The sequence below is a fragment of the Atractosteus spatula genome, chromosome 2 (assembly GCF_055471065.1).
Source record: "Atractosteus spatula isolate fAtrSpa1 chromosome 2, fAtrSpa1.hap1, whole genome shotgun sequence".
In the NCBI taxonomy this organism is placed as follows: Eukaryota; Metazoa; Chordata; class Actinopteri; order Semionotiformes; family Lepisosteidae; genus Atractosteus; species Atractosteus spatula.
In genome coordinates, this window is record NC_142707.1 from 41,160,060 (window position 1) to 41,187,920 (window position 27,861).

Below are 27,861 nucleotides of genomic sequence, written 5' to 3' on the forward strand. Positions count from 1 at the left end.
CAACTTTGTAAGAAAATAGTGTTAAAACAGAAAATACCACTGGTTTAAATTTTGATTTGGTTATGTATTTGTTGTAGAAGCAAAACATGATGTAGACAGGGATTGCGGGTAATGAAAACCGCATTCATAACTTTAAAGTCTATGGTATTTAAATTTACTTTAAACAAACATACCTTGAAATGTTCTCACTCCAATGGTATTTACAAAAACATTTGTCTGATTACATCCTACAATCGTTGTCATTTTTAAAAATAAATTCATAGGATAACTGAGTATTTAGTATTTAGTTGCTCAGTAAGCATTCAATTGATATGAAAACAAAACAATACACATCTAAGTTGTCATAACATTTGAGAAATTTTGCATTCAAAATGCTCTTGGCTATTAGAAACTAACATGAAAGTGTCGATCCCTTTTTGTATCATCTATTGCCTCTAAATTCTTATGTTATAGTGGATACAAATGGTTTTCTTTGCTTTGAATATTAAAAAAAAATCTACAGTGCTCATGGAAAGTAGCCTTTTGTTCAAGAGTCTATAGCAGAAATTGCTTATTTGGATAGAACTGTCACTGCATGTAAGCACATTGAATGACTGCAAGAAAGATGAGCGTTGCTTTCTTCTGTGTGCTGTTTCATTTGTACCATGTACACGCATGGTTTCCAGTGTTAATTTTGTTGCTGATCTTGAAGCCAAAACTGAATTGTCATGCTCTTGACAAAAGTTGTCTTATTTATAGTCAAGCCAAATAAAAAGCAGAGATTGGAAAATAGTTGTCAGTCTTTTATTATGTAATGTTAAATTGTTTTCTGATTTGTAGGATCTTGCTTCATAAAAAGAGATGAATGGATTACCCGTTTGTCAATCTTTAGGATCTTGAATGCTTAGATCTGTAAATAAGTGTTAGTCTTAAGAAGATACCATAGAATAATAGTAAAAAATGGGGTAAAATCATTTTATTTTAGAAAACATGTACAGTAGTGTTATTACAAACAAACTAAAAATTGGCACCAATGCATAGCTAATTTTTGTCAGATTTCCAAACTGTATCAAAACCTTGGTAAAAAGTACATAATGGTTTCTAAAAAGTGTTTCTTGTCGGGGGGGGGGGGGGTAACTTAATTTGTGTTTTGGAATTAACAGTGCAACTCTTAAAATGCAGTCCTAAAGAATGATGTTAATATACCGGTAGGGAATTATGATGGGGATAACAATCATTTAGTATGACCGGATGTTAAATACATTTAATTAGAACTCTTCAAGGGCAAATTAAGATCTTGAAAATCAAAACTTCTTAAAATAAGATGTCAAGTAATGAAAAGCTTAAAAATGGCAGGTTGAGTATTTTTTAAACACTGCTTAAGAGCAATTTTGCTGTGGTTTCACAGACAATGGTTTCATGAAAACTGCTACAGTTTTTTTAAAGAATAATACTCTAAAAACTGACAATACAGGTATGTGAAATCTGGGTAACTTAAAATATATGGCATGTTACTGACCTAGCAATACATGTATATACTGTAACAAATGGTTCTTCTGTTATATCTGATGGAACAATACAACTAAAGAGATAAATTAAAATTTCTTACTTTGCTAACACCAGTCAGTAACTAACAATACTGATATTCAGGAACAATACATTGTAAGAATCAAACATAATTGATAGCTCTTCAATGCACATTTTAATGTGATGTTTTTTTCTTCATAATCATCTTTGTGAAAGACTTTTCAAAATGTTTCCTGTGCTGCATAGTGTAAAGAACAATATGGTTGTGTACTTCAAAAGCTTGTTCTTAATTTTATACTATATTTACATATATTGCATATTGTTTTGTTATAGCAATGAATATTTTAAGTACATTTATATTCACTGCAACATCGTCAGGTTTTGTGGACTTCAAACAATGATGTAAGTTGGACTGTATGAATTCAAAGACGGCATTTTGATTTAACCAGTAATGCACATATTGGGTCAAATTCCATGTAGGTGAAAAATGGCTTAATTCCATTAACTGCTGTGGATCTCAACACTATAGGGCTTAATTCTGCCTGGCCTACTAATTTTGGATTACATCCTTTGCTGTTAACTTTGTCCAGACAAAAACTGAGGTCTGCTTTTTTTTCAAGGTGTAATGCAGCTGAGGCATTAGGTAGGGGAAAGACAGCTCAGAAGGTGCCTTCTCTGAGGCAACTGTTCCAGTGATTCATATCTGCTGGATAGAAATGGTCACAGTAGTTTGCCTGACTGAGGGGCTGTGACTTAGCAAGGCTCATGCTCATCTCTGAAACTTTCATAGCTGCAACATAATGTGATCACTAGATAGTGTGCTTCTTTTTAGTCTGGCACATGAGTGGTCCAATTATTTTTTTTAGATTGTCACTGATCTTGAAATGATGTTCCTTTCAGGGTGCATGGTGGCAAAAACTATAACAGCACCTTTCTGTTAACTTACCATAGAAAAAAAAAACACGTACTGTATTTACTCATTCATAATGTGCCTATTGACCAGCCTTTTTGCTTTTTAGTGTGTGCCATAGTGCATAGAGCAGTATGGAAGTATAGTGTTTTTTACAACTGCCTGTGGCCAGGGTAAATGTCAATCACTACCAAAGCAGTCAGTTATTTTGAGAAATTCTCCGGAGTTAGCCATATTCTGCTTGAGAAGGCATTTATGGTGTCAGTTTAAACAGTGTGCTATCCTTATATGCATCAAAATGGACTGTTTTGGCATAATGTAACACAAATCTATCGAATTGATTAAGATGACCTCATAGGACTTGAAAGAAATCAAATTCGGGTAAAATTAGACTTGGAGAGTTCATAATACCAGTAATTGCTGTCTCCCACAGCCAAGTGTTCTCTTCTGACAGCACTACACTTTAATAGATTGCCTTCTATTGGGAACTAGAGATTACAGATAAAATGCAAAACAGGAGTTTGAGGTAGATGGAGGATTTATGCTTTATAACCTTGCTCATCCTAAACCTTCTTAAAATTGCTTAACCTGACTACTATGCACATGTAGGTTAGATACAGTTCCAGATGGCAATGTAAAACTCATGGAACATAACTGCAAACAGTTATTGCAGAAAGTCTGCCTAAAACATTTCTTTCAAACTGGATTCCAAAAGGTTTGGACAGGGATCTTTAGTTATCAGAATTGGCTTGTTTCTTCATGCTTGACTAGCCCTCTGGTATGGGTACCCAGTGACTTTTTTTTTATTGTAATCCCCTGCCTTCTGCCCAGATTGTGCAGGGTTCTTTGACTGCTCTATAACTTGTGGTCAAAGCATCCATTACCAGAAAGCAACTTATCCTGGATAGGTTTGCAGCAACCTAGAAGAACGTCTCTCACCCTGGCCAAGATGACTTGATGTTCATAGAAGGCTCTTGGAGAAAGAGGAGCAATTTGGAAACACGGGCAGCCCATCTTTGGAGGTTAGAGGAAACCCATGCAAACAATAAGGGCATGAAAACTCCACACAGAAGGCATGCCAACCTAAAATCAAGTCAAGAGCCCAAGAGCTGTAAAGCAGAAACACTAACCACCATCTCTGTGACTTAAAGATCATCCTGAATATTTTTAATTGGAAATGTAATTCTAATTTTAGGGATCATTTTACATTATCGAGTCCAGTCCTGCGTATAAAGTTTACTGGCCATTACCTTTGAATCTATCAGTCCTGTCTAATGTAAGGCTTAATATTTAAAAAGGCACATTACCCTTTGGAGCTTGACAGCAACAGTAACTGGAACAAAGTTTCAGCGAGGTACAGTATATGGAAAGGAGGCCCCGTGAGACCACATAAAAATGTAGAAATTCTTGTATTTAGTAATGTTCTTCCATCTCCATAGACGGAGGCAGGTGGACATTAGTGCCGGCAATAAGATTGTCATCCTTTCCATCAATTAGCGGGTCCCACTGATTGAAATCCTTTTCCAGAACTGAAAAGAGAGTGTTTTATTTTTATTGATATTTTTAGGATGGAAAATCAAGATGGTTGATTACAAATGCAAGAAAATGGTGCTGGAAAAAGGAAATAAAGAGGGGAATTAACTATTATTAAGTTTAAAAATCCAAAAATATAGTTTGGCTATTGTAGTTTTATGCTTACCCAAATGTCTCTGAAGAAATGCTAGGGAGGTTTTATTGGAAAGATCCAGAGCTACCTCAGGATCAATTTCTCCCTTAAGCTTTAAAAGTTTCCCAATCCAATTACCAGTGAGAAAGGTAAAATCAGGAAAGCTCTGATGTACAGATCCCCTGGCAAGAAGAAATGAAATGATAAATACAGGAAAGAATAAGTGCAATGCAAGAAACTGTCAATTTACAGTTAATTTACATTTTAGTTAGTATAGCAGTATGATGATCTGTCTGAGCCATAACTGGGTATTACCAAATTAACTTTAAATTTACAATATATTTGTAATTTACTCTAAGTTAATAATTACCAGTGATTCTGTCTTACTGCTTAAATTGTACAAAAAATCAAAACTTCTTCAAGGCTTTAATTTTCTAAAAGCAGTTAGTGGTTTTCTTTTTAAAGCTCATTTGAATAATTTTAGATATTGTTAAAGATATAAATAGTAAAAGGAACTTAAATAGCTTTAGTTTTGCTTTTGCCTGTAATTTTGCTATTTGCCTCTTTCAATGTTTCTGACCTACAAAGTTAATTATTGAGCAGAAGATTCAAATACTTTATTATAATGTTGAAGTACTGTTTCAAAACATGCCATGTTTCTACTTTTTCTAAATCTTTCTCAAAAATCTTTCCTTTTTTTATCTGACCTGATGGTTATCATTTTCCGCTGTATGGTTGGAGAATCGAGTTTTTTCATCTTAATTATGTTTCCGGCCCACTGGAATTTCTCAGAATTGATGAACATTATGGGTTTGTTCACTCCGGCGTAAACCTCGTCATCCAAAGGAAACATCCACGCATCTAGAGCAACACCACATCTACAAAATGGACAGTATGAAATCAGCTTAATGTGACCATGTTAATACTGTTTACAAATACAATGTTGTTTAATACTATGAATAATGTGTGCTATTGTCACATGATGGAATGGATAGTGGTATTTTTTTATATTTTATATATTACTTTTTTATATGCACAAAATAATATAAAGCAGAATTTTCTCTCAATTCAAATACTGAAAACTGACCACTGAAGTCAGTTTGCCATAGTGTGCCTATCCTTATTAAGGTAACATTAAGCAAACACTCAAGCACTAAAAAAGTTTTTAAATTATTACTTATACAAGTCTGAATGTTCATTTTTAAAAAATGAAATTAAACAATCTCCAACCACCCTCTTTACTGGTATTGAAGCCACTGAAAAATATCATTACAAATAAAATATACTTGAATTTTTGCTCCTTGCAGAGAGATTCAATAACTGTTGCGCCTCCAAAGGAATGCCCCATCACTGCTGTTTTACACAAATCCATTGAACCCTGTGGAGAACAACACCAAAGCATTAACACAAAGTACATTTTTGTGTACATTTACACAAGTAAGAATTTGATGGCTCTCACAACTATATATGAAGATAACAGTGTTCCCGATCTTGTCAAGTCTTGGGAACAAAACAAGGTTACACCCAATCAAAGCTGGGAGACCACTAAGCAGTTTAGCTATCCAGCATGATAGAAAAGTACATTGGGAAGAAGTTTAGGTATTTTTTTGCTGTTTTTGGTGCTGCTTTGTTTTTCTTGTAAATAATCTGCACTGTTATTTTAACCTTATGGCTGTATTTTTGTGTGTCTGTTATCCTGAGACCATCTATTTCTTAAGATCCTGTTATGGCACGCACAGCGAGGGCCGAAAATGGTCTTTTCTCAATTGTAAGAAAATGAAAAAAAGTCAGACTATGTCAAAAGATGAAAGTGGGTCCCAGTGAATTAAAACAAAATGACTTAAATGTTTTATGTAAAATGTATGTTACATCACTGTTTTGAAGTTATAATTGCGGGGGTGTTTTTGTTACCTTTAACCTGGACCAATCAAATTGTAACTGCAGTGCATTGGTAACTGGTTCTCCTGCGTTGATGTTTGTGAGGAGATTCAAAGCCTTAATGCACTCATTAGCCCTTTGTTGCACCTGTAGAATAAATTATATCAAAATATACAGCAATAAAATACACTCATTTATCTAGTGTGCACATCATGCTGCTCAGGAAAAATGCATCTTTCTGGTTATCATTTCTAAGAAGAAAATTAAATTAGAACTACAACTAATTAGAGTACAACTTGACAAAAAGTACAAATGTATACCTGATCTGTACTTTAAATTCTGAAATTATTCCAAGTGATCTACCGTACTCATTAAACTCATGCTTCTCATTGAAGAACAAAATCTGGTACAATTTTTATTGCACTCATTGGAAAAACTGGGGAACGACCCCAGCCCTGAAGCCAAGACAAGCCACCATATTTCAAACTGATACTACCTCACTTTCAAGAATAAGATAAAACATAACATCTGAATAAGTAAAGGTTTATTTACAATTACACACTTGAAGAAAGCCCTACAGCTATAACATTGTGTTTCTACTTTTCTGCATGGAATTAACCATTAACATTACAGTGTATCTTGATGTAGCTCCTCACTCCAACCACATAACAAACTGGCTTTTCTAAGATTCTTTGAGTCACCCTTTTTATCAAAGTTCAAAATATATACTAATCTATACAAATTAATTCAGAGTAATATCTAACACTCTCAATTGTGTACACAATCCTTTTGCGAAAACAGTTATGAGGTATCATGTCTATGTGATTGTTAGGTCATTGCTGTAAATCCTAGAAATGTCATGTGACTCATATGAACATGAGTTGTACAAAACTGTGGACAAGCTAAGACTGCCACACAAAACTGGTCAAGTGCTTCCATTATTGTGTGAGAGAGAAGTGGTTTCCTTGTCTGTCACCTGATATGTACAAAACTGACCATATCAGCAAGTTATCTGCCAGCTGACACTGAGGCACAACTACACTCAGTAGCTTTATAAGTAAAAAGACTTACAGTAAATGTGTTTAAACATGATAAGCATATCTGATGTAAGTCTTCTTGATTTCAGACATAACTGAGTTCATTTTACATAAAGACATACTGTGCACTTACTGTTTTGACATACTGTTTTGATGAAATAGCTTTACAAGGAAGTTACCATTTTATTTTGATATTTTTTTTACATGGAGTAGACATTACCTGTTTATTTCTGAGTGAAAATTCTGGTTCACCCTGTTTCAGAGTTCTATAATATATCCATTCCTCTTCAAGGTTATTTGGGGATATCACCAGCTGTTCCTGTTCTGTGTTTGATTTCTCTTTAAAATAAAATGTGGCTGAAGAAGATTCATCTCTGAATTGGAATAAAATAGTCTGAATTACTTTCACTACATTATACCACACAAGGATCCCTTATCATGGAGAACAGAAATTCATACAAATCTGCCTAATTCTTGAACCTAGTACATACTGTATAGACATGAATTTCTCAGCATCATTTTCTTTGGTAATTGTTGATATGAATATAGTAAATTTAGAAAATAAATGTAAGGGCAAATTAGTAAGATCATAATAACAGCTAAAGATGTTGTTTTGAGAGATCATAAAAAGAAAACAACACCTTCAGCTGCAAAGTGGTTGCAACTGTGCAACTGGCTATGATTCCAACCAACTTCTGTAAAGCACTGTAAAGCAACTTCTGCTAATTCTGAATGACTGGTAAGGACCTAGGCATAAGTTAAAACCCTCAGTTATTATGACTGATACTTATATGTGATTAACCTGCCTTCCGTAGCTCCAGGAAGCAAAAAAAAAAATCTTAAGTTAAAAAAGTGCAAGTTTAATTGGAAAGATGTTCAAAAAGACACAATATTACAATATTTAGAAAATGTAGATTTTCATAAGTAAGCAGACATCTAGCAGACAAAACAAACTCCTGTACACAAAAAAAAAACACAGCATAGACTGTAAGCTCAGATCTCAGTCAAAAGCAGACCCACTTACTGTACATGACCATAAGTGCCAAACTATAAACTCTAAAAACTGCCTCTGGCTCTCCCTAATGGACAGAGCAATAATCCATTTCAGCCTGGGCACAGTCTGTAACCCCACAGAAGGTAGCGGATGACAAACAAAAGATAAGACAATGCAATTTGCTTAACAGTACATTAGAAGACAAATAAAATCTCAATAATAATTCAGTTGGAAGTACAATTAGCAACACCATTCATTACACTAAATTGTGCTGATGACCCAGAATATTGTTGAAATGGCTTAGAAGTGACTATAACAGTGCTAGAAGTATTGGGACAGTGAAGAGACATTCAGTATTTAAGTTAATACTTTTGCTGACCAGAAATTTGCTAGGTTTTAATACAACAACATTTTTGTTCTTGCATGGTTTAACATGTATGCACAAAAATATCCAGAAATAAAAGCTAACATTCTGTACTGTTGTGTTACATTTGTATTTTGATCTCAAATATAATTTTCAATAGTGCTCAGCAAACAACAAATTTCAATTCACTGTCCCAATATTACAGTTTTTACTGTAGATGAGTGCAAGAGTTTAGGGGTGATATTGGAGTCTATGTCTCTATTACATATGTTTATAAAAAAGTCATATTTCTGGATGAATGTGTGTATTAATACACAAGTGTATGATTTTAACTTAGGATATGACAATAAAAAAAAAAACAATTTCTGTGAAACACTAGTTACTTGTGTTTGAATTGCTAGTAACCTTCATACTAACATCCAAGGCTTTCAACAAGAAAGCACATGGTTGTTTCTGTGGTCTGAGCAGGATGTAGGGATCATGCATATTTGCACATTTAGTTCATGCAGCAAAATCTTATCAGTGCTAACAAGAGGAAATTTGAAAAAAGTACCATTTAGCTAGTTGTCACATCTCTCTTAACAGTTTAACAACAGGTGGTCTTTTAATGTGTTATTCTGTCTGTAATCAACCTGTATTTGGCATGAACAATTTATTGTTTTTCTTTGAAGGAAATATTTGAAGTGAAAGTTCATACTAATAGACTGAGATGCATTTTTTTTGTTCAAATCTAGGATTCCTTGAAAACATCATAACTTGATCTACATATGCAACATACATAATCATAGTGTCATTTTATTACTCTTTGAATGTCTTGGTAGATTGGTTATCATTGAGGTTTGTCACATATTGATTAGTATTAAACTTTAATATTCATAATTTTGAAATATGAATCTTTCAAAAAGACCATTTTTTGGTGTGATGTTCTACAGACTCTAATCTTTAAGCACATAATTACAGATTAGGGCCCCTCATGTGTTAGTGTAAAGGCTATAACTAATAGGGGGAGGAGTCATCATTTAAGGTAATGCAACAAATAGAATGGGATTCTGAATAAACAATACATTACTTAGAACCCAAGAGTGTATTTGGGCAAATGGTATACTACAGACCAGCAGCCATATCACTCTGTAACTCACAACTGGCAACCCACTGAAGCTAAGCAGGTTTGAGCCTGGTCAGTACCTGGTTGAGAGACCTCCTGGGAAAAACTAAGGTTGCTGCTGGAAGAGGTGTTAGTGGGGCCAGCAGGGGGTGCTCACCCAGCGGTCCATGTGAGTCCTAATGCCCCAGTATAGTGACGGGGACACTATACTGTAAATAGGCACCGTCCTTCAGAGGAGATGTAAAACCGAGATCCTGACTCTCTGTGGTCATTAAAAATCCCTGGGTGTTTCTTGAAAAGAGGAGGGGTGTAACCTCAGTGTCCTGGCCAAATTTCCCATTGGCCCTTACCAATCATGTCCTCCTAATAATCCCCATCTATGAATTGGCTTCATTATTCTCCTCTCCTCCCCACTGGTGAGGTTTCTGGTGCACTATGGCTGCTGTCGCATCATCAAGGTGGTGGTCGATGTAATGTAGGAGTGGAGTGTCCAGAAAAGTGCTATATAAGTGTACGCAATTATTAATTATTATTACTGGCCTTTGTTTTTAGCTAATTGTATAATATTTATTTGCTTTTACCCATGTCATCTTCTAACATATGCTTTCTTCCTATTACTGTTAAAAGTAATAAAAAGTAATAAAAGTTAATACTGTCAAAATATTTCTTAGATATCACAAGTTTAGCATGAATTCTAGGATATGAAAATATGCAAGCAGGTCATGCTGAATGAAGAAAGGTCAATTAAGTGCATTGTAGAAAAACCCCAGCACACTGCCAAACCACCACTTCCTGTTATATACTGTTGAGACAAAGTGCCTGATGTCTTCTAAAGCTGTATGTTCTGAGCCAAAAGACGACAACCTTGCAAAGTTAGATTCTAAGCTATTGGAATGTCTTTAATTTCATCTCGGATCTTTACTTATATGTATGAAACATCTAAATACCCATGATTGTTTTAGTCTCACAAGTGCATCTGTACTTGAGACTAGTAAATGTCACTGACTGGATTCCAAAATCCTCACCATGAAAAAATTGACAGTGTTTACTGTTTTTATATGTTAATGCAGCCCAATCTGAGACATAGAAAATGTTATTTGGGTGGAAGTTGCATCACGTCACACAGATGACTAATGAGCAAACTATGAAAGAGGTGCACTGTCACACTATCGTGTTGTCTATAGCCTGCAATTTGTGACACTGACATGTTCTTGAAAATTGCAATTATAGCACACAAATAGATGCACAGGTGCCCAATCACCGCTTCCCTGAAAACCTTGTGCAGCATCCATAAGAACAAAGCATTAATTCTCACCTAGGGCAAAATATTCATCTCCTTTAATGGATTATTTACTTCTTTATAAAATGATTACAATTTTGCAATAAAATCATGTGTTTGTGGAATAATATTCATCAATTCTTAGCAAACTCCAAAAATAATTGATCTACTGGGACATACTGTACAAAGAGCATTAAAATGATACCAAAAGTTTTATATGTTGTATGAAATATGCACTAAGAGTCCCTAATGTGTTAAATGGGCTGAATGACCTCTCTGTCGTACGTTTTCTTATGTATAGATTAGCAATGTTTTCAAGGAAGCCTAGTAAGGAAAAAATGCCAATGCCCCCAAATGATCTCATCTAAAAAACTGTGATTAATTTAAATATTTTGCTTCAGATTCTTCCTCCACAGACCAAATGTTATGTGAATTTCAGGAAAATCTGAGTTGGTCTTGTCTTGAATATCCCCCAGAGCATGGCCAAAATAATCATTATGAAGTAGAAAGTGTATGGCACCACTGCACCCTGCCTAGATGACCAAGCAAGAAGGAAAAACTGATCAGAAAGGCTACCAAGTGACCAATGGCAACTTTGAGAAACAGCTACAGGGTTTTATGACCACGACTGTTTAAAGTGTGCACGTGTGACAACAACATCCCAAGCAAACTACAAACCTGTACTGTATGGCATGGTGGTAAAAGAGAAGCAGATACTTGAAAAAATCCATCTTAAATCCCATTTGAAGTATGCGAAAAACACTGCAGAAATTCTGGACCCATATAACAAAATATTTTACGGTCTGACAAAACTAAAATATAACCGTTTGGACTAAATGCAAGGCATGTTGTTAGATGCAAACCCAATATAGCTCATAACCAAAAGAACAACATCTGTTAGATGTGGGATTTGAGATGGTGTAGCCTTGTCCCCGCTTATCACTGAAGTGACAACCATAGCAACTCTTCCATCAGCCATTCAGACCTTGTGACTCAGCATTTCCTAGCTACGTGAATTTAATTTGACCTGCAGCTGGGTTTTCTTCTACTGACCTGTTGTTTTGCTGCTTTGGAAAAACTGTAACCTGAAGTCTCTTAAGCACATCTAGATCACACCAACTCCAGGACTGGACACCCAGGCATTTGGTGACAACCCTATCTTAACAAGTTCACAAGAAGGGTTGTTAACAACAATAACCATAAACCATTCCACAGAGAACAAAGGTTGCAACATATAAACTATTAATCATTAACCTTAACCATGAATCAGACCCTTTCCTCTTCCACACCAATGAGTAACCAGAGAACACACCCACCACCATAAACAGTCAACCAGAATTATAACAATCTCCTGTAACCTGTATAACCATAACTTAACCTTAACCCATAAATGTAAACCATGTAACCCATACTGTTTATATACACATCAGAGTAACACCAAGGCATAGTATTACGCTCAAAATTAAAGACCAGAAAATCACCCTAGCAGCTCAGGCCTCTGTGAAAACCAGTAAGAAACGGGCCTCTTCGATAAGCAGCATATCACAAACCTGTAACGCAGACCTAGATATTATAAAATGGTATGGTTCATTCTCTTTAATGATCAATTGTTCAACAGATCTCCTCTCAGTCCGGTATATTGCAAGGGATATCCTCTTGAATAAGCCCCTGGGTCAGAGCTCACACTCTGTCCCCCAAAGAATGATCAAACAATGAGAAACATGCAGCATGCAGAAAGACACTTGAGGACAACACATCCAATCACAAAAACATCATTTCCAGGTTTCAAAAGGTACTACTACACAACTCTCTTTCTTGGCTCTGCTCTCGCAGTTGAACCTGGGCAATTTGACAACATCATCAACCACTTGTCTGTAGCCACTGTTGCCCAAATCAGGACTTTTAACTTTAGTTCAAGATACCTGACTAAGATAGAGTGAGTCTGTACATAAATAGAAATCAGCCCAACCTTCTCTCTGCAACAAAAGAAATCTTGTGTCTCATAAGACAATTGTAAAGTTTACGTGATCAAATAAATTAAGATGGTTGGACCCTTTTTTCAACTGTCTGAATGTTAGAGTATATTTGGTAATGGCTCTATAGCCCAGAAGAAACCCAGAGCCCAGACATTCTTCCCACCTGTCTCACTTGCAGCCAGACCTGAGTCAGATCCCGGGCACAGACTAGTTTTAAAAACAAACTCCAGTGCAATGCTAACTCTCCTGAGGAGCTGAGCTCTGTACCAAACTAAAGAACACAGAACTAACTGGCTGAAGGGGATTAGACAGCTGAGACAAATGCAGACCAGCTCCATCTTCAGCAGAAAGTTTAAACTCTACAACTAATGCCTAGGCAGTGAGTCTTTGAGTATAAACTTCAATATTCACACTAATGTTACTAATTATATGAGACTAATTTAAAATAAGGGGTATACAGTAAAAAATGTTATAGTTGATGCATTTAACCTTGATGTTATTACTTCTGATCTTTTTTTAATCCCTAAATGAATGGAATGAATGATCGATCATTTGTATCATGACAGAGAAATTCACACATATATTGTTGTTCTTGCTTTTTTGCAATGCATGTTTTAGTGTTGTATTAATAAATTGTATATTCAAACTCCAGGATAGCAAGTAATTGCATTTAACTGATTCTTAACAGCCATAAAAGCACTCTCGTAATTTCCTGTTCCAATTTCTATTTTTTTCTTTCACTGTTACGCTGTTGTCTCTCACATAACAACTATAATCTCTAGTAACAGCAGTATATAATCCTACCCAGCACATCCTTTTTGGGCAGGGATGCTAAACATATGTAGCCCTTACCAGCATCCTTGACATGGAAGGTTCTGAATATAGTTGCAAGGCACTGTACATACATGCAAGGCAGTTTACATAAGCAGAGATTCTTAAGGCTTTATAGACTAAACACATAATTTCTATATACAGATGCAGCCATTCAAAATGCACGGTTCAAACCCGCAGTACGGTAAACTACCCACAAGCCACCGCAGGGCACCGCGGTAAGTGATTGGCTGGCCAAAATGACCGACAGGGGCACTCGTGGTGCATTGGTTGGTAGTGAAAAGATTTAATCATTTAATCTCTTTACTGTGCACATTTTAATCCGCTTAGTATTGAATATTTATATGGAATTTTACCACTAAAGGGAAATTTTAGTAGCTGACCATAAAAAGAAGAGGAGCATAACGCATCTGAAGGTCATAAACGATATTAATTTAGGAACATAAACATTACTGTATGTATGTAAACTGTACTGTGTATGGCTGGTCTTGGTAGTTTAAAGAAAAAATACACACCAGTCTTCCATTTCTCCCTAAACATTTTAAGCATGAAAGTTTTATGAAACGGTACCCAAATATGCGATTGCTGTATAGAATGAATTTTAATTTAAAAAAATTATTTAACACGAAAATTAAGCTGTTTACATCTTCCGCCTGAGAACAGTCACCCGTTGCTACCCAATGTAGAAACACAGCCACTAACTAGCAAAGAGAGGACATTAGCTAGCCAATATGATAAAGAAATAAATTATTATTTTGTTTATTTCTTTTGCACATTTATTTGAACATTTCCATCGATTGTACAAGCACTTGGAAACTGTCCAATCCCTAGTTCATCAGGCATTTTCTTTTACGCTCCGGGCATTCTCCCGGTCTGGCGCCGGTCTGTGTCTTCTAGGATATAATGCCAGCGATTTTCTGTTAAATTTGGGTTTCCAATAACGCCGCAGCAAATTCTTGTTTTTATGTCCACTATAACAGACAATCTCCTTTGCTTTTAACCGAGCGTTTAATAATTTCCTAAAATGAAAATGATTTACTTTATTTCCCTCACGGGATCAATAAAAGTATCTATCATCTATCTACACGATGGGACAGAATTCTGGGGTCTCCCTATACCAGAGATTACGGTAGGGCTTCAGAATGGTGATTGGCTGACACCATCTGACACCCCTCTGATTGGAGAAAAAAGACGTGCTGGTCTGCTATACATACTGTACCAGGAAGAGAATTTCTTTCTATTCGAAACGTGTGTTTTAAAAGTTTAATTAAGAAGTAAAAACCTTACAGCGTACACAGATTTCTAAACTGATCAGGAGGAAGAAAAATCACCCGTGTTTCGTGCATAAAAAGTGGTTATTAACTATCAAAACCTGTTTTATTTTATTTTTATTTAGATTAAGAGTTCCCGTCACCCCCATTCCCATTTAAATCACAAACCTGTGTTTAATTAAATGTCTTTTAACGTAAATCGTTATCTTTGTCTTATGCATAATAATGTTCACCACTCTGTCCAGCAAATTAATAATAAACTTTATTTTATATAGCGTTTTAAACGAATAAGTAATTAGATTGCTCATAAACCTAATCACTTATTCTACATAAACACAGCGTAATTGCTCTCTGAAAATGCCTTTTCTTTTTATGTAGGCTCAGATTTCAACTATAGATCGTACACTAATTACTAGCAGTAAATACTGATGTTTTGCTCCCTCTTACCACAAAAATATTAAAAATAATGTATTGTAGCTGGGATGAACTTTTTTTCGAACGTGTCTCTACCTGCAGCGACTCAGACACGGAATGGTTAAAGATGGCTGTTTCAGTAACCTAAAGTATATATCTAAAGTAATAATTTAACAATATATGTAAATGTTTTAAGATATGTTTATGTTGTGAATGTCTGTAGATTGTATCTTATTTTTAGTTTTTGTTTTGTTTCAAATGGCCTTGCAGATCAGATACTGTATCAAGGAACAAAACAATTATCGCGCCCGGCTCCTCAATGGAATCGCTTTAACACGCTAATGTGTTGGTGTAACACGCTGTATCACCTGTATCACCTTGCAACAGAACTCGCTGTATCACCTGCAAGTACACATCCACCACCACACTCATTCAAGGCCCCTCAGGACAATTCCGGATCACCCAGACAGCATCTTGTACCTCCAGCAACCTTATTTACTGTATCTCTTGCAGTAAATGCCCAGCCATCTACATTGGTGAAACAGGAAGGAGACTCGGAGACCGCTTCAGAGAACACGTCAGGGCTGTGAAGATTAAAGATCTCTCCAAACCCATTGTTTCTCATTTCACCTCTGACGGCCACGACCACTCTAATCTCTCTGTCTGTGTTCTCAAAGACGGTTTTCCGAACTCATACATCAGAAAGACCACCGAAACCAAAATTATTCTGCAGCTAGGATCACACATTCTCCCTTCTCTTAACGACAGACTACTGTTCTTTTAAATTTTCTCCATTCATTGGAAGTTTCATTTCACACCTCTCTGCACCCATTCTGACTTCACACCTCTTGATTGGCCTCTCTTTCTGTCCCCTGCTTCCGCCTCTCACTCCTCCTCCCTCCCAACCTTTGTTCTCCCGCTACTTTACCTTTGCCTACTGCCGTCTCTCTCACACCTGAAGAAGGCTCCACGGCCGAAACGTTGTGTTCTCTTTCTTCTTTTTTTCAGCATGGAATAAACCTATTACTTGTTCCTTTGCAGCCTACGCATGTTGACGCAGCTACCCACCTGAACTTCTTCTTCCCAGGACTTGTAAAATTGTTGTTGTTATTGTTGTTATCCTGTAAAGCGCTTTGAGAAGCATACTGTCCAGCATATTGTATTTCATTGCACTTTGACAGATCGTCTTATAATCACTTGTTGTTAGAATATCCCCCAAGAAGATATTCCCCCCAAGAGTATATAGAGGATATCCCCCAAGAGGTATCCAGGTAACAGTAAAACGGGCATACAGTCTGGGGAGATCGCCCATTTTCCATGTAAATAGTTCCCTGGTTCCGCACCCCTTGGTGTCTCTCTCTCTCTCTCTCTCTGTCTGTCTATCTCTCTGCCCGTTTTAGTATTGAATATTTATATGGAATTTTACCACTGAAGGGAAATCTTAGTAGCTGAGCATAAAAAGAATAGGAGCATACTGTAACGCATGTGAAGGCCATAAACGATATTAATTTTGGAACATAAACATACAGTATATGGCTGGTCTCGGTACTTTAAAGAAAACATACACACCAGTATTCCATTTCTCCCTAAACATTTTAAGCATCGAAGTCTTTAACTAACGTGATACCGGAGTCAACAAGCATACTTTTAGAATGTGATTTAAAAAACCATTAATACTTTCGTTGGAGTTTAAATAAAGTTGATGTTTTATCTAGGGGCTGCTCGCTCGCCTGCGTCTGAAGACTGGCTTCTAAACTGTGAAAACATGTGTCTGTCTTTCCGTAGGGGGAAGGGAATCTGATCTGCAAGGCCCTTTGGCTACAAAAGTAAAAAGAAGGCGCTCGCTCTCTCTCTCTTTTGATTATTACATCCGATAATCAAAAATGACACAATAAACATAATAACCATAATAACGACCAACCAACAAAAACAACCATATAAACATAATACCAACCAAAAACATAGATAACAAGCACAATACAAAATCAAGTATATCAAACAATTAAACTCTCTCAAATTCCTCCAATTATCATAATCCCGCCCCTTATGCAAAACCAAACCCTCCTCCCATCCCAGTTTATCCTCTTTATCATAAACAAAATCCACCTCAATTTTCAACATAAAGCATTACACAAAATCAATAACTTAACACTCCATACTCAACAACGATAATTCACAAACAGCCAGAACATGTAACTCCACATTCCCAAATAGACCTAATTTCCATAGCCCCGCCCCTTATGCAAAACCAACATCCCTCCCCTGTTCTCTCTCTCCACTGGCGTAATCGTTTTTATTTTTAAATAAATTTTAACAAAAACATGTATTTTAAAAATCTTAAGATTTCTATATTTATGTCTTTATTTAGTGGTTTCATTAGTGACAAAGGCTAAACTTTCTTGGAAAAATGTCTTTTATGTAAACCATGTTTGCTATTAATTAATTTAGGGCTAAAATATGTTCATTGTCTTCAAATGAAAGAAAGGTTCCTTTCGCCGTAGTCAGGTTGACATTAGAAGCTTGCCACGCCCGGACTGTTACACCAACGCATTAGCATGTTAAAGCGATTTCATTGAGGAGCCTAGCTTTCTTAACTAGTAAGTACTGTACTTATTGGGTTTTGGAGGGGGGGAGGTGTCTTTTGCTGGAAAATCTCGCCCCCTTCTACTTTGAAAATACCTGTGAAACCGGTTTAATTCGTCACAGCCAGCACTCCCGCAGAGAGGGGAGTTGTACTTGCAGTGCATCGGTATAGATGGGAAAGCCAGAGCCGACCGCTACACCGCCCACGTGTTATGCTCTTCGTTAATGTCTAAGCCGGAACACATCATTATATCTCATTTTGTATTTCTTAAAAAAAAATCGTTTGCCCAGCCTAACAGTATTGTTGTTATTGTTTTTATCCTGTAAAGCGCTTTGAGGAGCCACCTTTAAAGGCGCCATATACAATAAATTTCATTATTATTACTATTGTTAATTTGCTGGACAGAGAGGTGAACATTATTACGCACAAGACAAAGATAGCGATTTACGTTGCATTGTGCATTGTGCTGCTGTAATACAGTTTTAAATAATTAAAAGTCTAAACAGTATCAGCTTTATTTATGGGTTTTAAATAAAGGCGATATAAACGCGATTTAAATCAATATAAATGTTTATATTGTAATGCATAGGTGACTATTCATTGTTATTAAAATGACTTAAATTCGATCATGTTGTGATATTTAGAAATATAAATTTGTTTGGTGCGAGTGAAGTTTTATTTAATCTCTGAGCCAGGGAAACGTTTTATTTTTTCAAAGAAATGTTTGTTAAAAAAAGTCATGGCTCCAGCTGGATTTGAACACACAACGTGTGATGTAGGAGTCAGGAACCTAACCCACAGCGCCACTGGCACAGTCACATGAGGAGTGTTGAAAAAGCCCTACAAACATTATCAACAGACATCGTACAGCGTGTACTATTCTTGTGTTGCGGTACATGAATATAATTATATCGTTATTAATTTCTTTAGATACGCGATTCCATATTATATTTCCTTTTAATCAAATTCTAAAAGTATGCTTGTTGACTCCGGTATCACGTTAGTTAAAGACTTCGATGCTTAAAATGTTTAGGGAGAAATGGAATACTGGTGTGTATGTTTTCTTTAAAGTACCGAGACCAGCCATATACTGTATGTTTATGTTCCAAAATTAATATCGTTTATGGCCTTCACATGCGTTACAGTATGCTCCTATTCTTTTTATGCTCAGCTACTAAGATTTCCCTTCAGTGGTAAAATTCCATATAAATATTCAATACTTAAACGGGCACAGTAAAGACATTAAATATACATATACATACTGTATACAGTACAGTTTGCATACAGTAATACGTTTATGTTCCTAAATCAATCTCTTTTATGAGCATGTGAAAGGCATGGTGAATCGGAGATTCTCAAAAATTACCGTACTTTGCATGATTGGAAACAAATGCGTGATTGCGAAATGCTGCGGTGTTACTTTTACAGAGACGGTCAATGAAAAAAAGAATGTGGACCAGGGCAATACTTTGAGTTTACAGCTTGTCAAGGTCATTCATTATTAATACTATTAGTAATATCTTCGTTAAAGACTTTGATGGCGACAGCTCAAACATGAGAGGTTGAGCTTTATTAGCTCCACCTTGCGGAAATTCCAGATACTATTATTTTACTTGCGGTACTATAGGAGAATTTACGGTAACTCGCGGTAGACTGCGTAAAGTGCACCGCAAAATAATGCGGTATCGCCCGCTTGTTTTGAATGGCTATATCTGTATAAACCTTCCAGAGAGACCCCAGACTTATACAAATGCACTGGGAGGTTTATTAGCATGTGTAGTCATTACTTGTTTGATTATAGTCACAGCCAGTTGCAACAACTCCATAGCTGAAGGTGCTATGTTCTCTATATAAAGTAAAAAAATATTAAATGTCTAATTAATAACTAATACATCTCTTTATTACTACCTTATTAATTTAATTTGGTTGAATTTTTTAAGTTCTACATTAACTAGTACAAAAAATTCTTGTTGACACTAAATAACTGACATTTTGGCTTCATGTAATCGAAAGGAATTGTTCTATAAATTTATTATTTATTCTATAATTAGAATCATATTCTTTTTATCACACTTCCTTAATTAATGAACCCCCATCATATAATTAGTTATATACACCCATCATATAACTAATTATAGTTATAGCTCAGAAGCTGAAGGAGGTTCCACTCTGTGTTTCTGAGACAATGACAAATTTTGGAATTAGTCTATCATCCTACCGCCAAATTAAAAAAAAAATCTTTTTTATTCATATAAGTATTTTTAAATGAAATGTTAATATTAATGAAATAATAAAACTTTGACATTCAAATTCAAATCTTAATTTTTTTTCATCATCAACTCTGTCAGATTTTCTGCATTATCTACAGGGTTGTTGTAGATACAATTGTTTTTTTTTCCCCCCATCATACATGCTGTCAAATCATACTAAAGTCATGTTAAGTGACATTATGTACATTCAAATGGTGACAAAGCACATGCACAGCTGAACAGTGTAGCTAGTGTAGTACAGCCATTACTCTACAGAGTGAGGTTATTCAGCATCACACATGACACATCACACTAGGGCCTTTATGTTATCCATATGGTCCTAGCAGTCCATTCTGCTAAAATGTGATGACCTAGTTTATACTATTGTCTGCAGACCTCCAGCACACTTATTTTGAGACAAATAACACCACAGTCATCTGTATTTACGGAGTATCCTGTGCCATTGTTCAATTTAGTCAATGACCCAGAAACATTTAGCATGTTTCTTTAACAACGGCTACTGTTGAATCGGCATAATTCTCTTCCCAGGCACTACTCTTAGTCTCTATTACCCAAAGTCATAATTTTCTTTGAGAATGTGGAACCAAGTAATATTTCCATTGCTGAATTGTGATGAAAAGACATTCTTGAAAGGTTTACCTGTGCTCCACAGCGGCAACGATAAAACCCCGGGAGGCAATTTCTATGCAAATAGCTGAATAAAGAGTCCTAAAAAGAAAAAAAAAGGCACTCCCCTTAATTTACAAGTTTTATTGAGCATTTACAAATAAGTTTGCAATGACAAAATGCCTACTTTCAATACTGGCAATCAGTTGAACTACAGCTCAATTCATCCAATTGACAGGTGCAGTCAATATATACAGTATACAGAGATCTGCATGAAATATTTCAAATGCAGAAAGTCTTTGTACTGTAAGTAAGAAGAACCTAAGGAAGCAGAATATACCACACCTTTTCGGTTCTAACTTACACCCTGAGAACTGTATTCATTTCCTATATTAACTAATTGTTTCATGGTGTGCTTCATCTTTTTCTTAGATTTATGGTTTAATTAAAAACCATCTATATCTTCATTCTCATAAAATGTATAAGACAATCATTTCTGTATTTTGTACTGATATATGACGAAAAAGCAAGCAAGGCATTTCCTCCTACAAGTACTGTATAGAAACATAACACATTATTGATATCATCAGATAAGTATTAGTTTAGTGAAAACGAAAAAAAAAATTGAATCAATAGTCGCAGAAAAAAAAGACTCTTCAACAACTGCAGTTCAACCACTATTGAACAAATAAGTGACTAAAAATACCTGAAAGCTCCCAGTCCATGAGAGAAGATAATTAGTGGATATTTGTCTGCAGGTTTAAAAGGTGCATTCCATGCAGTGGGAATTGTAAAAGATCCTGATGGGGAAAAATAAAAGCACTGCATTAATAGAATGAAACTGAAATATGGAGTCTGATTATCACTATTAGTATAATGGTTATTTACAGTAGCACAATTATAGTATAGTAATTAAGCTAGTAAAATCTATAAATAAGTCAAAAGAGCAAATAAAGAATATTCTCATTTTTGTAAAAGGTTATACACACATGGACTTCACATTCTTTTTAAGTTACAAAATATTCATGTAATGTGTACGGGGACACATTAGACTAACAGAGTAGTTTTCATAACCAAGCTGACAAAGGTACAAAAATGGTCTAGAGAGTTGAAACATCTTATAATTTCCCCAGTTGTTATTTCTCAATTTTAATGATGCATATCTCTAAGGGAAAATACCAGAGATAACAGCACAGTGAACTGGAGTGTATTGCACTGTATTGTGTGGTGTAGACTTTATACTGAACACTGTAGTAAAAGTAATAAAGCCTTCAAAACCTTTTTTTCTTCCAAAATAAATCTTAAAATATTAATTATATAAACCAGTGGTTCTCAAACTTTTTGGACCAAGTACCACCCCTAATCCAACCAAAGCATCCAAGTACCACCTACAAGTCATCATCTCATAGGAACCCCAGAAATTCTCAATGACCAATATGAGCGCGCGTGCACACACACTCACACATACATATAATAAATATTATAATAATAAACTTTATTTGATATAGCGCATTTAAAGGTGGCTTCTCAAAGTTTTTTACAGAAAAAAAACATTAACAACAACTAATAAAAAAGCACCATTTCAGTGAGAGGGGTGAGCCTGTTTAGTTGAGTAAAGCAGATGTGAATTAATTTTTCGAGCCTTGATACAATTCACAACAGAGTCTAACAGATTTTAAATCGTCAGGCATTTTCTTGACGCAAAGGTCTCGCGGTGGATGTTGTAATGCGTCCATTAATTTCTGGAGCAACCTATCTAATTCGTGCAACTACACCGTTATGTCGGCTTGTCATTGCTCTAGCACCGTCTGTACAAACTCAGACGCATTTTATCCAGTCGAGGCCATTAACTTCGATAAATTCATTCAGAAGCTGAAATATGTGCTCTCCTGTAGTTCCTGTTGGTAGCGTCTTACAGAACAGAAAGTCCTCATAGGACGTACCCTCAAACTCGTATCTAACATTAACGAGCAAATTGGCCAAATCGACTACAGACTCATCTAATTGCAGTGAAAAACATCTGCTCATCTTAACGCGCTCTATCAGTGTACTTTTGATATAATCCTTCATTTCAATAATTCTATGAGTGACTGTGTCTTTCAGGGGGAGGGGGGCAGCAGGTCGAGCTGTTTAGCAGCTTTTTCTCTACACATAATACGTGTCAGCTCTTTTGCCAACGGTAAATAAGGTTCTTCAAAAATAGTGTAGCTTACCTGCTTTAGCAATCTGCAAGCTTGCATTTTTCTGCGTCTCCGTTTTTATTTCCGTATTTATTTAAAGTTTTTATTTCATGCGCATGGGAGCGAAACACAGAGACGCTCGGTGTATTTTTCTCAAATTAGAACAGTTCTTAAATATTTTTCTGTTATCACGCTTTCGTGTGCTCACAAGATTACCTGCGTTCGTACCACGTATTTCTATGCATTCCTGTGTTTACAACGTTGGCATTGTTCCAAAATCATGCACATTCTCCTTTCTCCCTATTTGCTGGAGATACAGTAGCTTTTTTTAAATACAATTGGTCACTTGCGTCCGTAGCATGCATTCCTATAGAGTGGTATAGAATTACAGAGTATCTCTTATGTCCACTGAAGTATTAGCGCGCACTGTATCGGAGTACGTACGCTGCGTATTCGACACGTATTAAAATACAAAATATGAAAACCCGTCCCGATTTTTCAGTGCACACGACACAGTTCCAGGGTCATTTGGCGTACCACTTGGCGGCACTCCACGTACCACTGCCGGTACGTGTACCACAGTTTGAGAACCACTGATATAAACTATTTTGACATGGACTTCACTTTTAATATTTTCAAAGTTTAAATTGCTGTGTTAAATTGGATTGTATTTAATAAATGCATATATGAAATGAGAAACAGGGACTACAGTGTTAACTTAAGTAACTCATTCTGCAACAGAGCACAACAATAATGGATCCAAATTGTATCCTTTTTTATTCCCTCTCTCTCCAGCATGTTAAGTCCCCTGTTTGTTAAAAATACAACAATAACAATGCCTTTAATCTGACCAGCTGAGTCAACACCCTATCTCTTCTTCTGGGTTAATTCCATCTCTTTACTTCATTGACCCCTATAAATCGAAACTTCAACCCATCAAACAAGTGCAAATTACAGACCCAACACTGGACACCGGCAGCCTTTGCTTCTAAACATTAAGGCATCCATTACTAGGTTTGGAATTTACAATCTGCAGATGATCAGAAGCACTAATTTAAGTTCATGAATCGGTTATACAGCAAGTGCAGAAAAACTACATAGTATGAGAAGATGAACTTTCTCCTAATTTCATTTCATTTTTTTTGTTTTTCTGGTTTGTATGGTATATGAATTTGGGTTAGTGTCATAAGCAACATAAAAACCACAGACTTTTTTTCAAATAAAATGTGTATATTTGCTTGCCATAAAGATAGTTAAAAATCCTTTCAGACAGGCATCTGTTTAACTTCAGGAAGTCAGCAAGCCCATTAAAGTATTCTTTATTGGGGATCCAGCGTGGCATTTCATAGCCTGTTGGTGTTTCGCAAGGGTAGTATAGCCGAAAGAAAGCTCCCTGTTAAAAAAGGTAAAGCACATTGAAAATGGCCAACAACAAATTTATGGTACAGTACTGTATGACATAAAATGTTTATTGAAGTTATGTAGCTTGCCAATGCTGATAAAATCACAGCAAAAAATATTAACACTTTACAGGTAAATTTCAATTTTAATTGAACTAAGAATATTATTTTAAAAAAACAGTTCCTTGAACAAATATTTAATACTTGAAACATTTTATTCATTAAAATGTACAGTATCTCATTAAACCCATGTCTGGTTCTGGTGGTGATCAGAATTCAATTTGTACTTCTCATTTGGCACTTGAGAAATGTTTTGCAGTAATTAATAAACATCTGTAAGTATTCTTAGAAGTGGTGGCATTTAAAAAGTTTAAATGAAAAAGTTTCCAATTATTATGATTTGCTTAATGAAATAAACAACTTCATAGCCTAATGTAAATGTGTGAGATAAGATCACACTATAAATGTGAACTGAATAAATTGGAGTAGCATTTTTTTTCACATTATCAAAACAACTGAAGTAAGACTCTATATTGTATGATATATTTAACAGATATCTAAGTGGAATGGTGGTAAAATAGGTAGCTTTGCTGCCTCACAGTGCTGGGGCTCAGGGGTTCAATTCCTTGGGGTACTATCTGGTTCTCCCTGTGCTTGTGACTGGAGTCCTCTCTTGCAAAGTACAGTACCCAGCACTGCGAGGCAGTCATGCTAACCACTGCACCACCATCCAGTCCTAAACAGAGTCTTTAATAATAAAAATAACTACAAAACTCAGAACACTTCTGAAAGCGTCCAAGCAAGGACCTACCCACTTGAACATTAATTTAACTTAATACTAAGGAATATGTATAATTATCACTACTACTTTTGACAGTGGTTTTTAATCAGCAGATCTGACTGCTAAAAGGCTGCGTATCGACAATGGGGAGAAAGAAATGTCAATCTGGCAGCCATTTTTGTAACTTTTTCTAAGTTCTACTTTGCAAAGCTATGGTTATTGATGAAGTTAGCCAATTTGAGTGAATTAGTGCATTGAAAAGATTGTGCATTTTATACTATTTTAAATAGCTCTGTGTTTTCAAATACAAAATCATGCCACCATTTCAGTGTCTGTAGGACAAGAAGTGGTGTCATTGATGTAATAGCATTGTCTATTCCAAATACATATCCAGTATTAAGTTCTCAGGCTAAATTAATGTTTTCTCTGCTTCTTGTCTTGACATGTCCTTCATCTATGTGTACAAAAAGCTGTGTGCTTTTTCTGAGAAAAATACCGTATCAAATCTTCCCAAAAAGAATGACAATGGTTAAAACTTCCATCATTTTACAAAATCTCCAGTGAAACAGAACCTCCAAATTCTTTGTGTTATGTGTTATGCAAGCTTACTTTTTAAAATAAAGATCAGATTCTATCATCAGGTTTCATTACAATTTTGGGCATCTATTGGGAACTATAAAGTAAAACTGATTAATAGTAACAAAATTATCTACTAATCTAGCCTACCTTAAAAAGTGCATTACTAAATTATTTGTAAAAAAATATAAATGCCCTGAAAATATTAGATAAGATTGTTTCATTTTACTTTTTACATGTTGAAAAAAAGGTTTTACTGTAGTTTTCCTATGTGTAAATATTCTTAAATTCTTGGAACTTGCTGGTCCAGGAAATTGCATTTACTTTTCCATTTCAGGCTTTGTTCTGTTGTACATGTGAACTAAACAAGAAAAATCTTGTGAACCTACCTGCGGTGTGTGGTCCATCATAAGATCTGTACACCCTACATGATTTGGTCCTTTTCCAGGTGGAATTCTCAAGGAAGTACTCCAGATACTACCCATGTCCCCACTGCACAACTGGTATTACAAACCTATCAAACAAAGACGCCATCCATCAGTAGGTGTCTCAGAATGTTTTGCTTAGTGATTAAATCCTTTCACGATCACAATGTTTGAACTTTGCCAAATGAGAACAAAATGACTCTCAGTCGACAACTGCACATGAAACTACTTGAGACATACTAGGAAAAATACATTGGGAGTTACATTGGTACAGCAAATAGTATAATATATTCTGCAGACAATAGCTATCATAAAACTTTCAGACCTCACCAATCTCTTTTTTAGCAACCCTTTCTAATTCCTTGATTTCTCTGACATTAGTGCTAATACTGAATGTTGTAGACACACAAACATGGAGACTGCAAAAAAAAAACTCTTTGTAACATGAATCCCTAATGGAGCTCGGAATGATTTTGCATAACCTGTCATTTATTTGGGGTATATATATTTTATGATACATTTTTGTTCTGCTCCTATATCTGCTATTCTCAAAGCAGATATTTAACTTTTTATAGTAGCAACACTTGAAAAGCTATATTTTTGCTTGTTTCTACAGTTTTCTACAGTAAAATTAACTGTCTTAAATCAATTTTCAAATGCAAAGCTCTTTTTTTTTATAAAGACATGTAAACTTCAGCCTTGAAATTTCCTGAGACCACTTTCTCTGGTCATAAGAGAATTGCAAATGATACAGAAATACACCTACACAGAACACAAGTTCATTTTTGCGAGATGCAGAGTGGCAGTGGAGAAGATACGAAAACACAGGATGAAACAACTCCTCTAGGGTACAATGAGATGCAAGAGCAGTGTGAACACAACTCTGTATTCTAAAGCTCTTCCATGATGTTAAGTAAACAGTGCCATCCATTAAGCACCTTCAAATTACCACAGAAGTTTTATTTGGCAATATTCAAACTTTGGCTATGTGGGAACTGCTGTTGTACCCTTAAGCAAGGCACTGTACCTCACTCAGATTGCACTAGTTAAATGCCCTGCTGCACAGTTAGTCTTATTAACATTTAGAACAATAAGGTAAAGGTTTATCATCTTCCATTCACTTATTCATTTTACACTAATCTCTAAGAAAATGAAACGACAATACACGGTGGCACTGATCATGTCAATGTATTAATGTGACATTATTTTACCTATGTCGCCAAAGGTACTAATAGTTATCAACATGTCTCATCACTTATAAGCCAAGAAACATGATTAATCATTTAATATTTAACATAGTTTTAAGGTTCAGTTATATAACACGAGCAGTTTCATCTGCGAAGGACTGATTTTACTGCTACCTTTTTCTTAAATAAGAAAATATCCTGCTGGACTGGAATCGATAACGAGAAGCTTGCCAACTGAGCTACAAATAAAAAGTCTCCAGTAACAGCATTTAAAATTTGATTTACATTTCCCATACGTTCAATGTGACTAAACACCTAGTTAATAGACTTCACTAAAAACACATCGATTCTGACAAAGCATAGCAAATTTTTCACAAAATCATGTTAAAGGTGTCAACTTGCATACCTGTATTCTTCCTTAAAAAAATGGGAACTTTTCCGTAATAAAGTCAGGTAAAAATTAATTCCACCTTCCAGGGAGAACCCCAATCATTTCCACACAACAACAACTCGCCTGTCTCTCACCAACTGGCCTGAGTGCTCCCACTAGTCAGGCCTGCCACTGCCTGAGGGAGGGGCCTGACACCGCTTCCTTGTTCTTGGCAAATCGGAGAAGACGGC

At 35.7% G+C, this 27,861-nt stretch overlaps 1 protein-coding gene across 1 annotated transcript; it reads right to left on the reverse strand.

The window, feature by feature from the left end:
* Window positions 1-940: 940 nt before the first annotated feature.
* pla2g7 (phospholipase A2, group VII (platelet-activating factor acetylhydrolase, plasma)) lies at window positions 941-27,774 on the reverse strand. The gene is made up of 11 exons (XM_088939285.1): window positions 27,647-27,774; window positions 26,018-26,142; window positions 24,114-24,264; window positions 21,398-21,491; window positions 20,725-20,793; window positions 7,218-7,371; window positions 5,994-6,107; window positions 5,369-5,460; window positions 4,790-4,960; window positions 4,116-4,264; window positions 941-3,945 (listed from the first exon to the last, which is right to left on the reverse strand). The coding sequence occupies exons 2-11, from the start codon at window positions 26,111-26,113 to the stop codon at window positions 3,830-3,832; spliced, it is 1,206 nt and encodes a 401-aa protein (XP_088795411.1). The 5' UTR covers window positions 26,114-26,142; window positions 27,647-27,774; the 3' UTR covers window positions 941-3,829.
* Window positions 27,775-27,861: the final 87 nt, after the last annotated feature.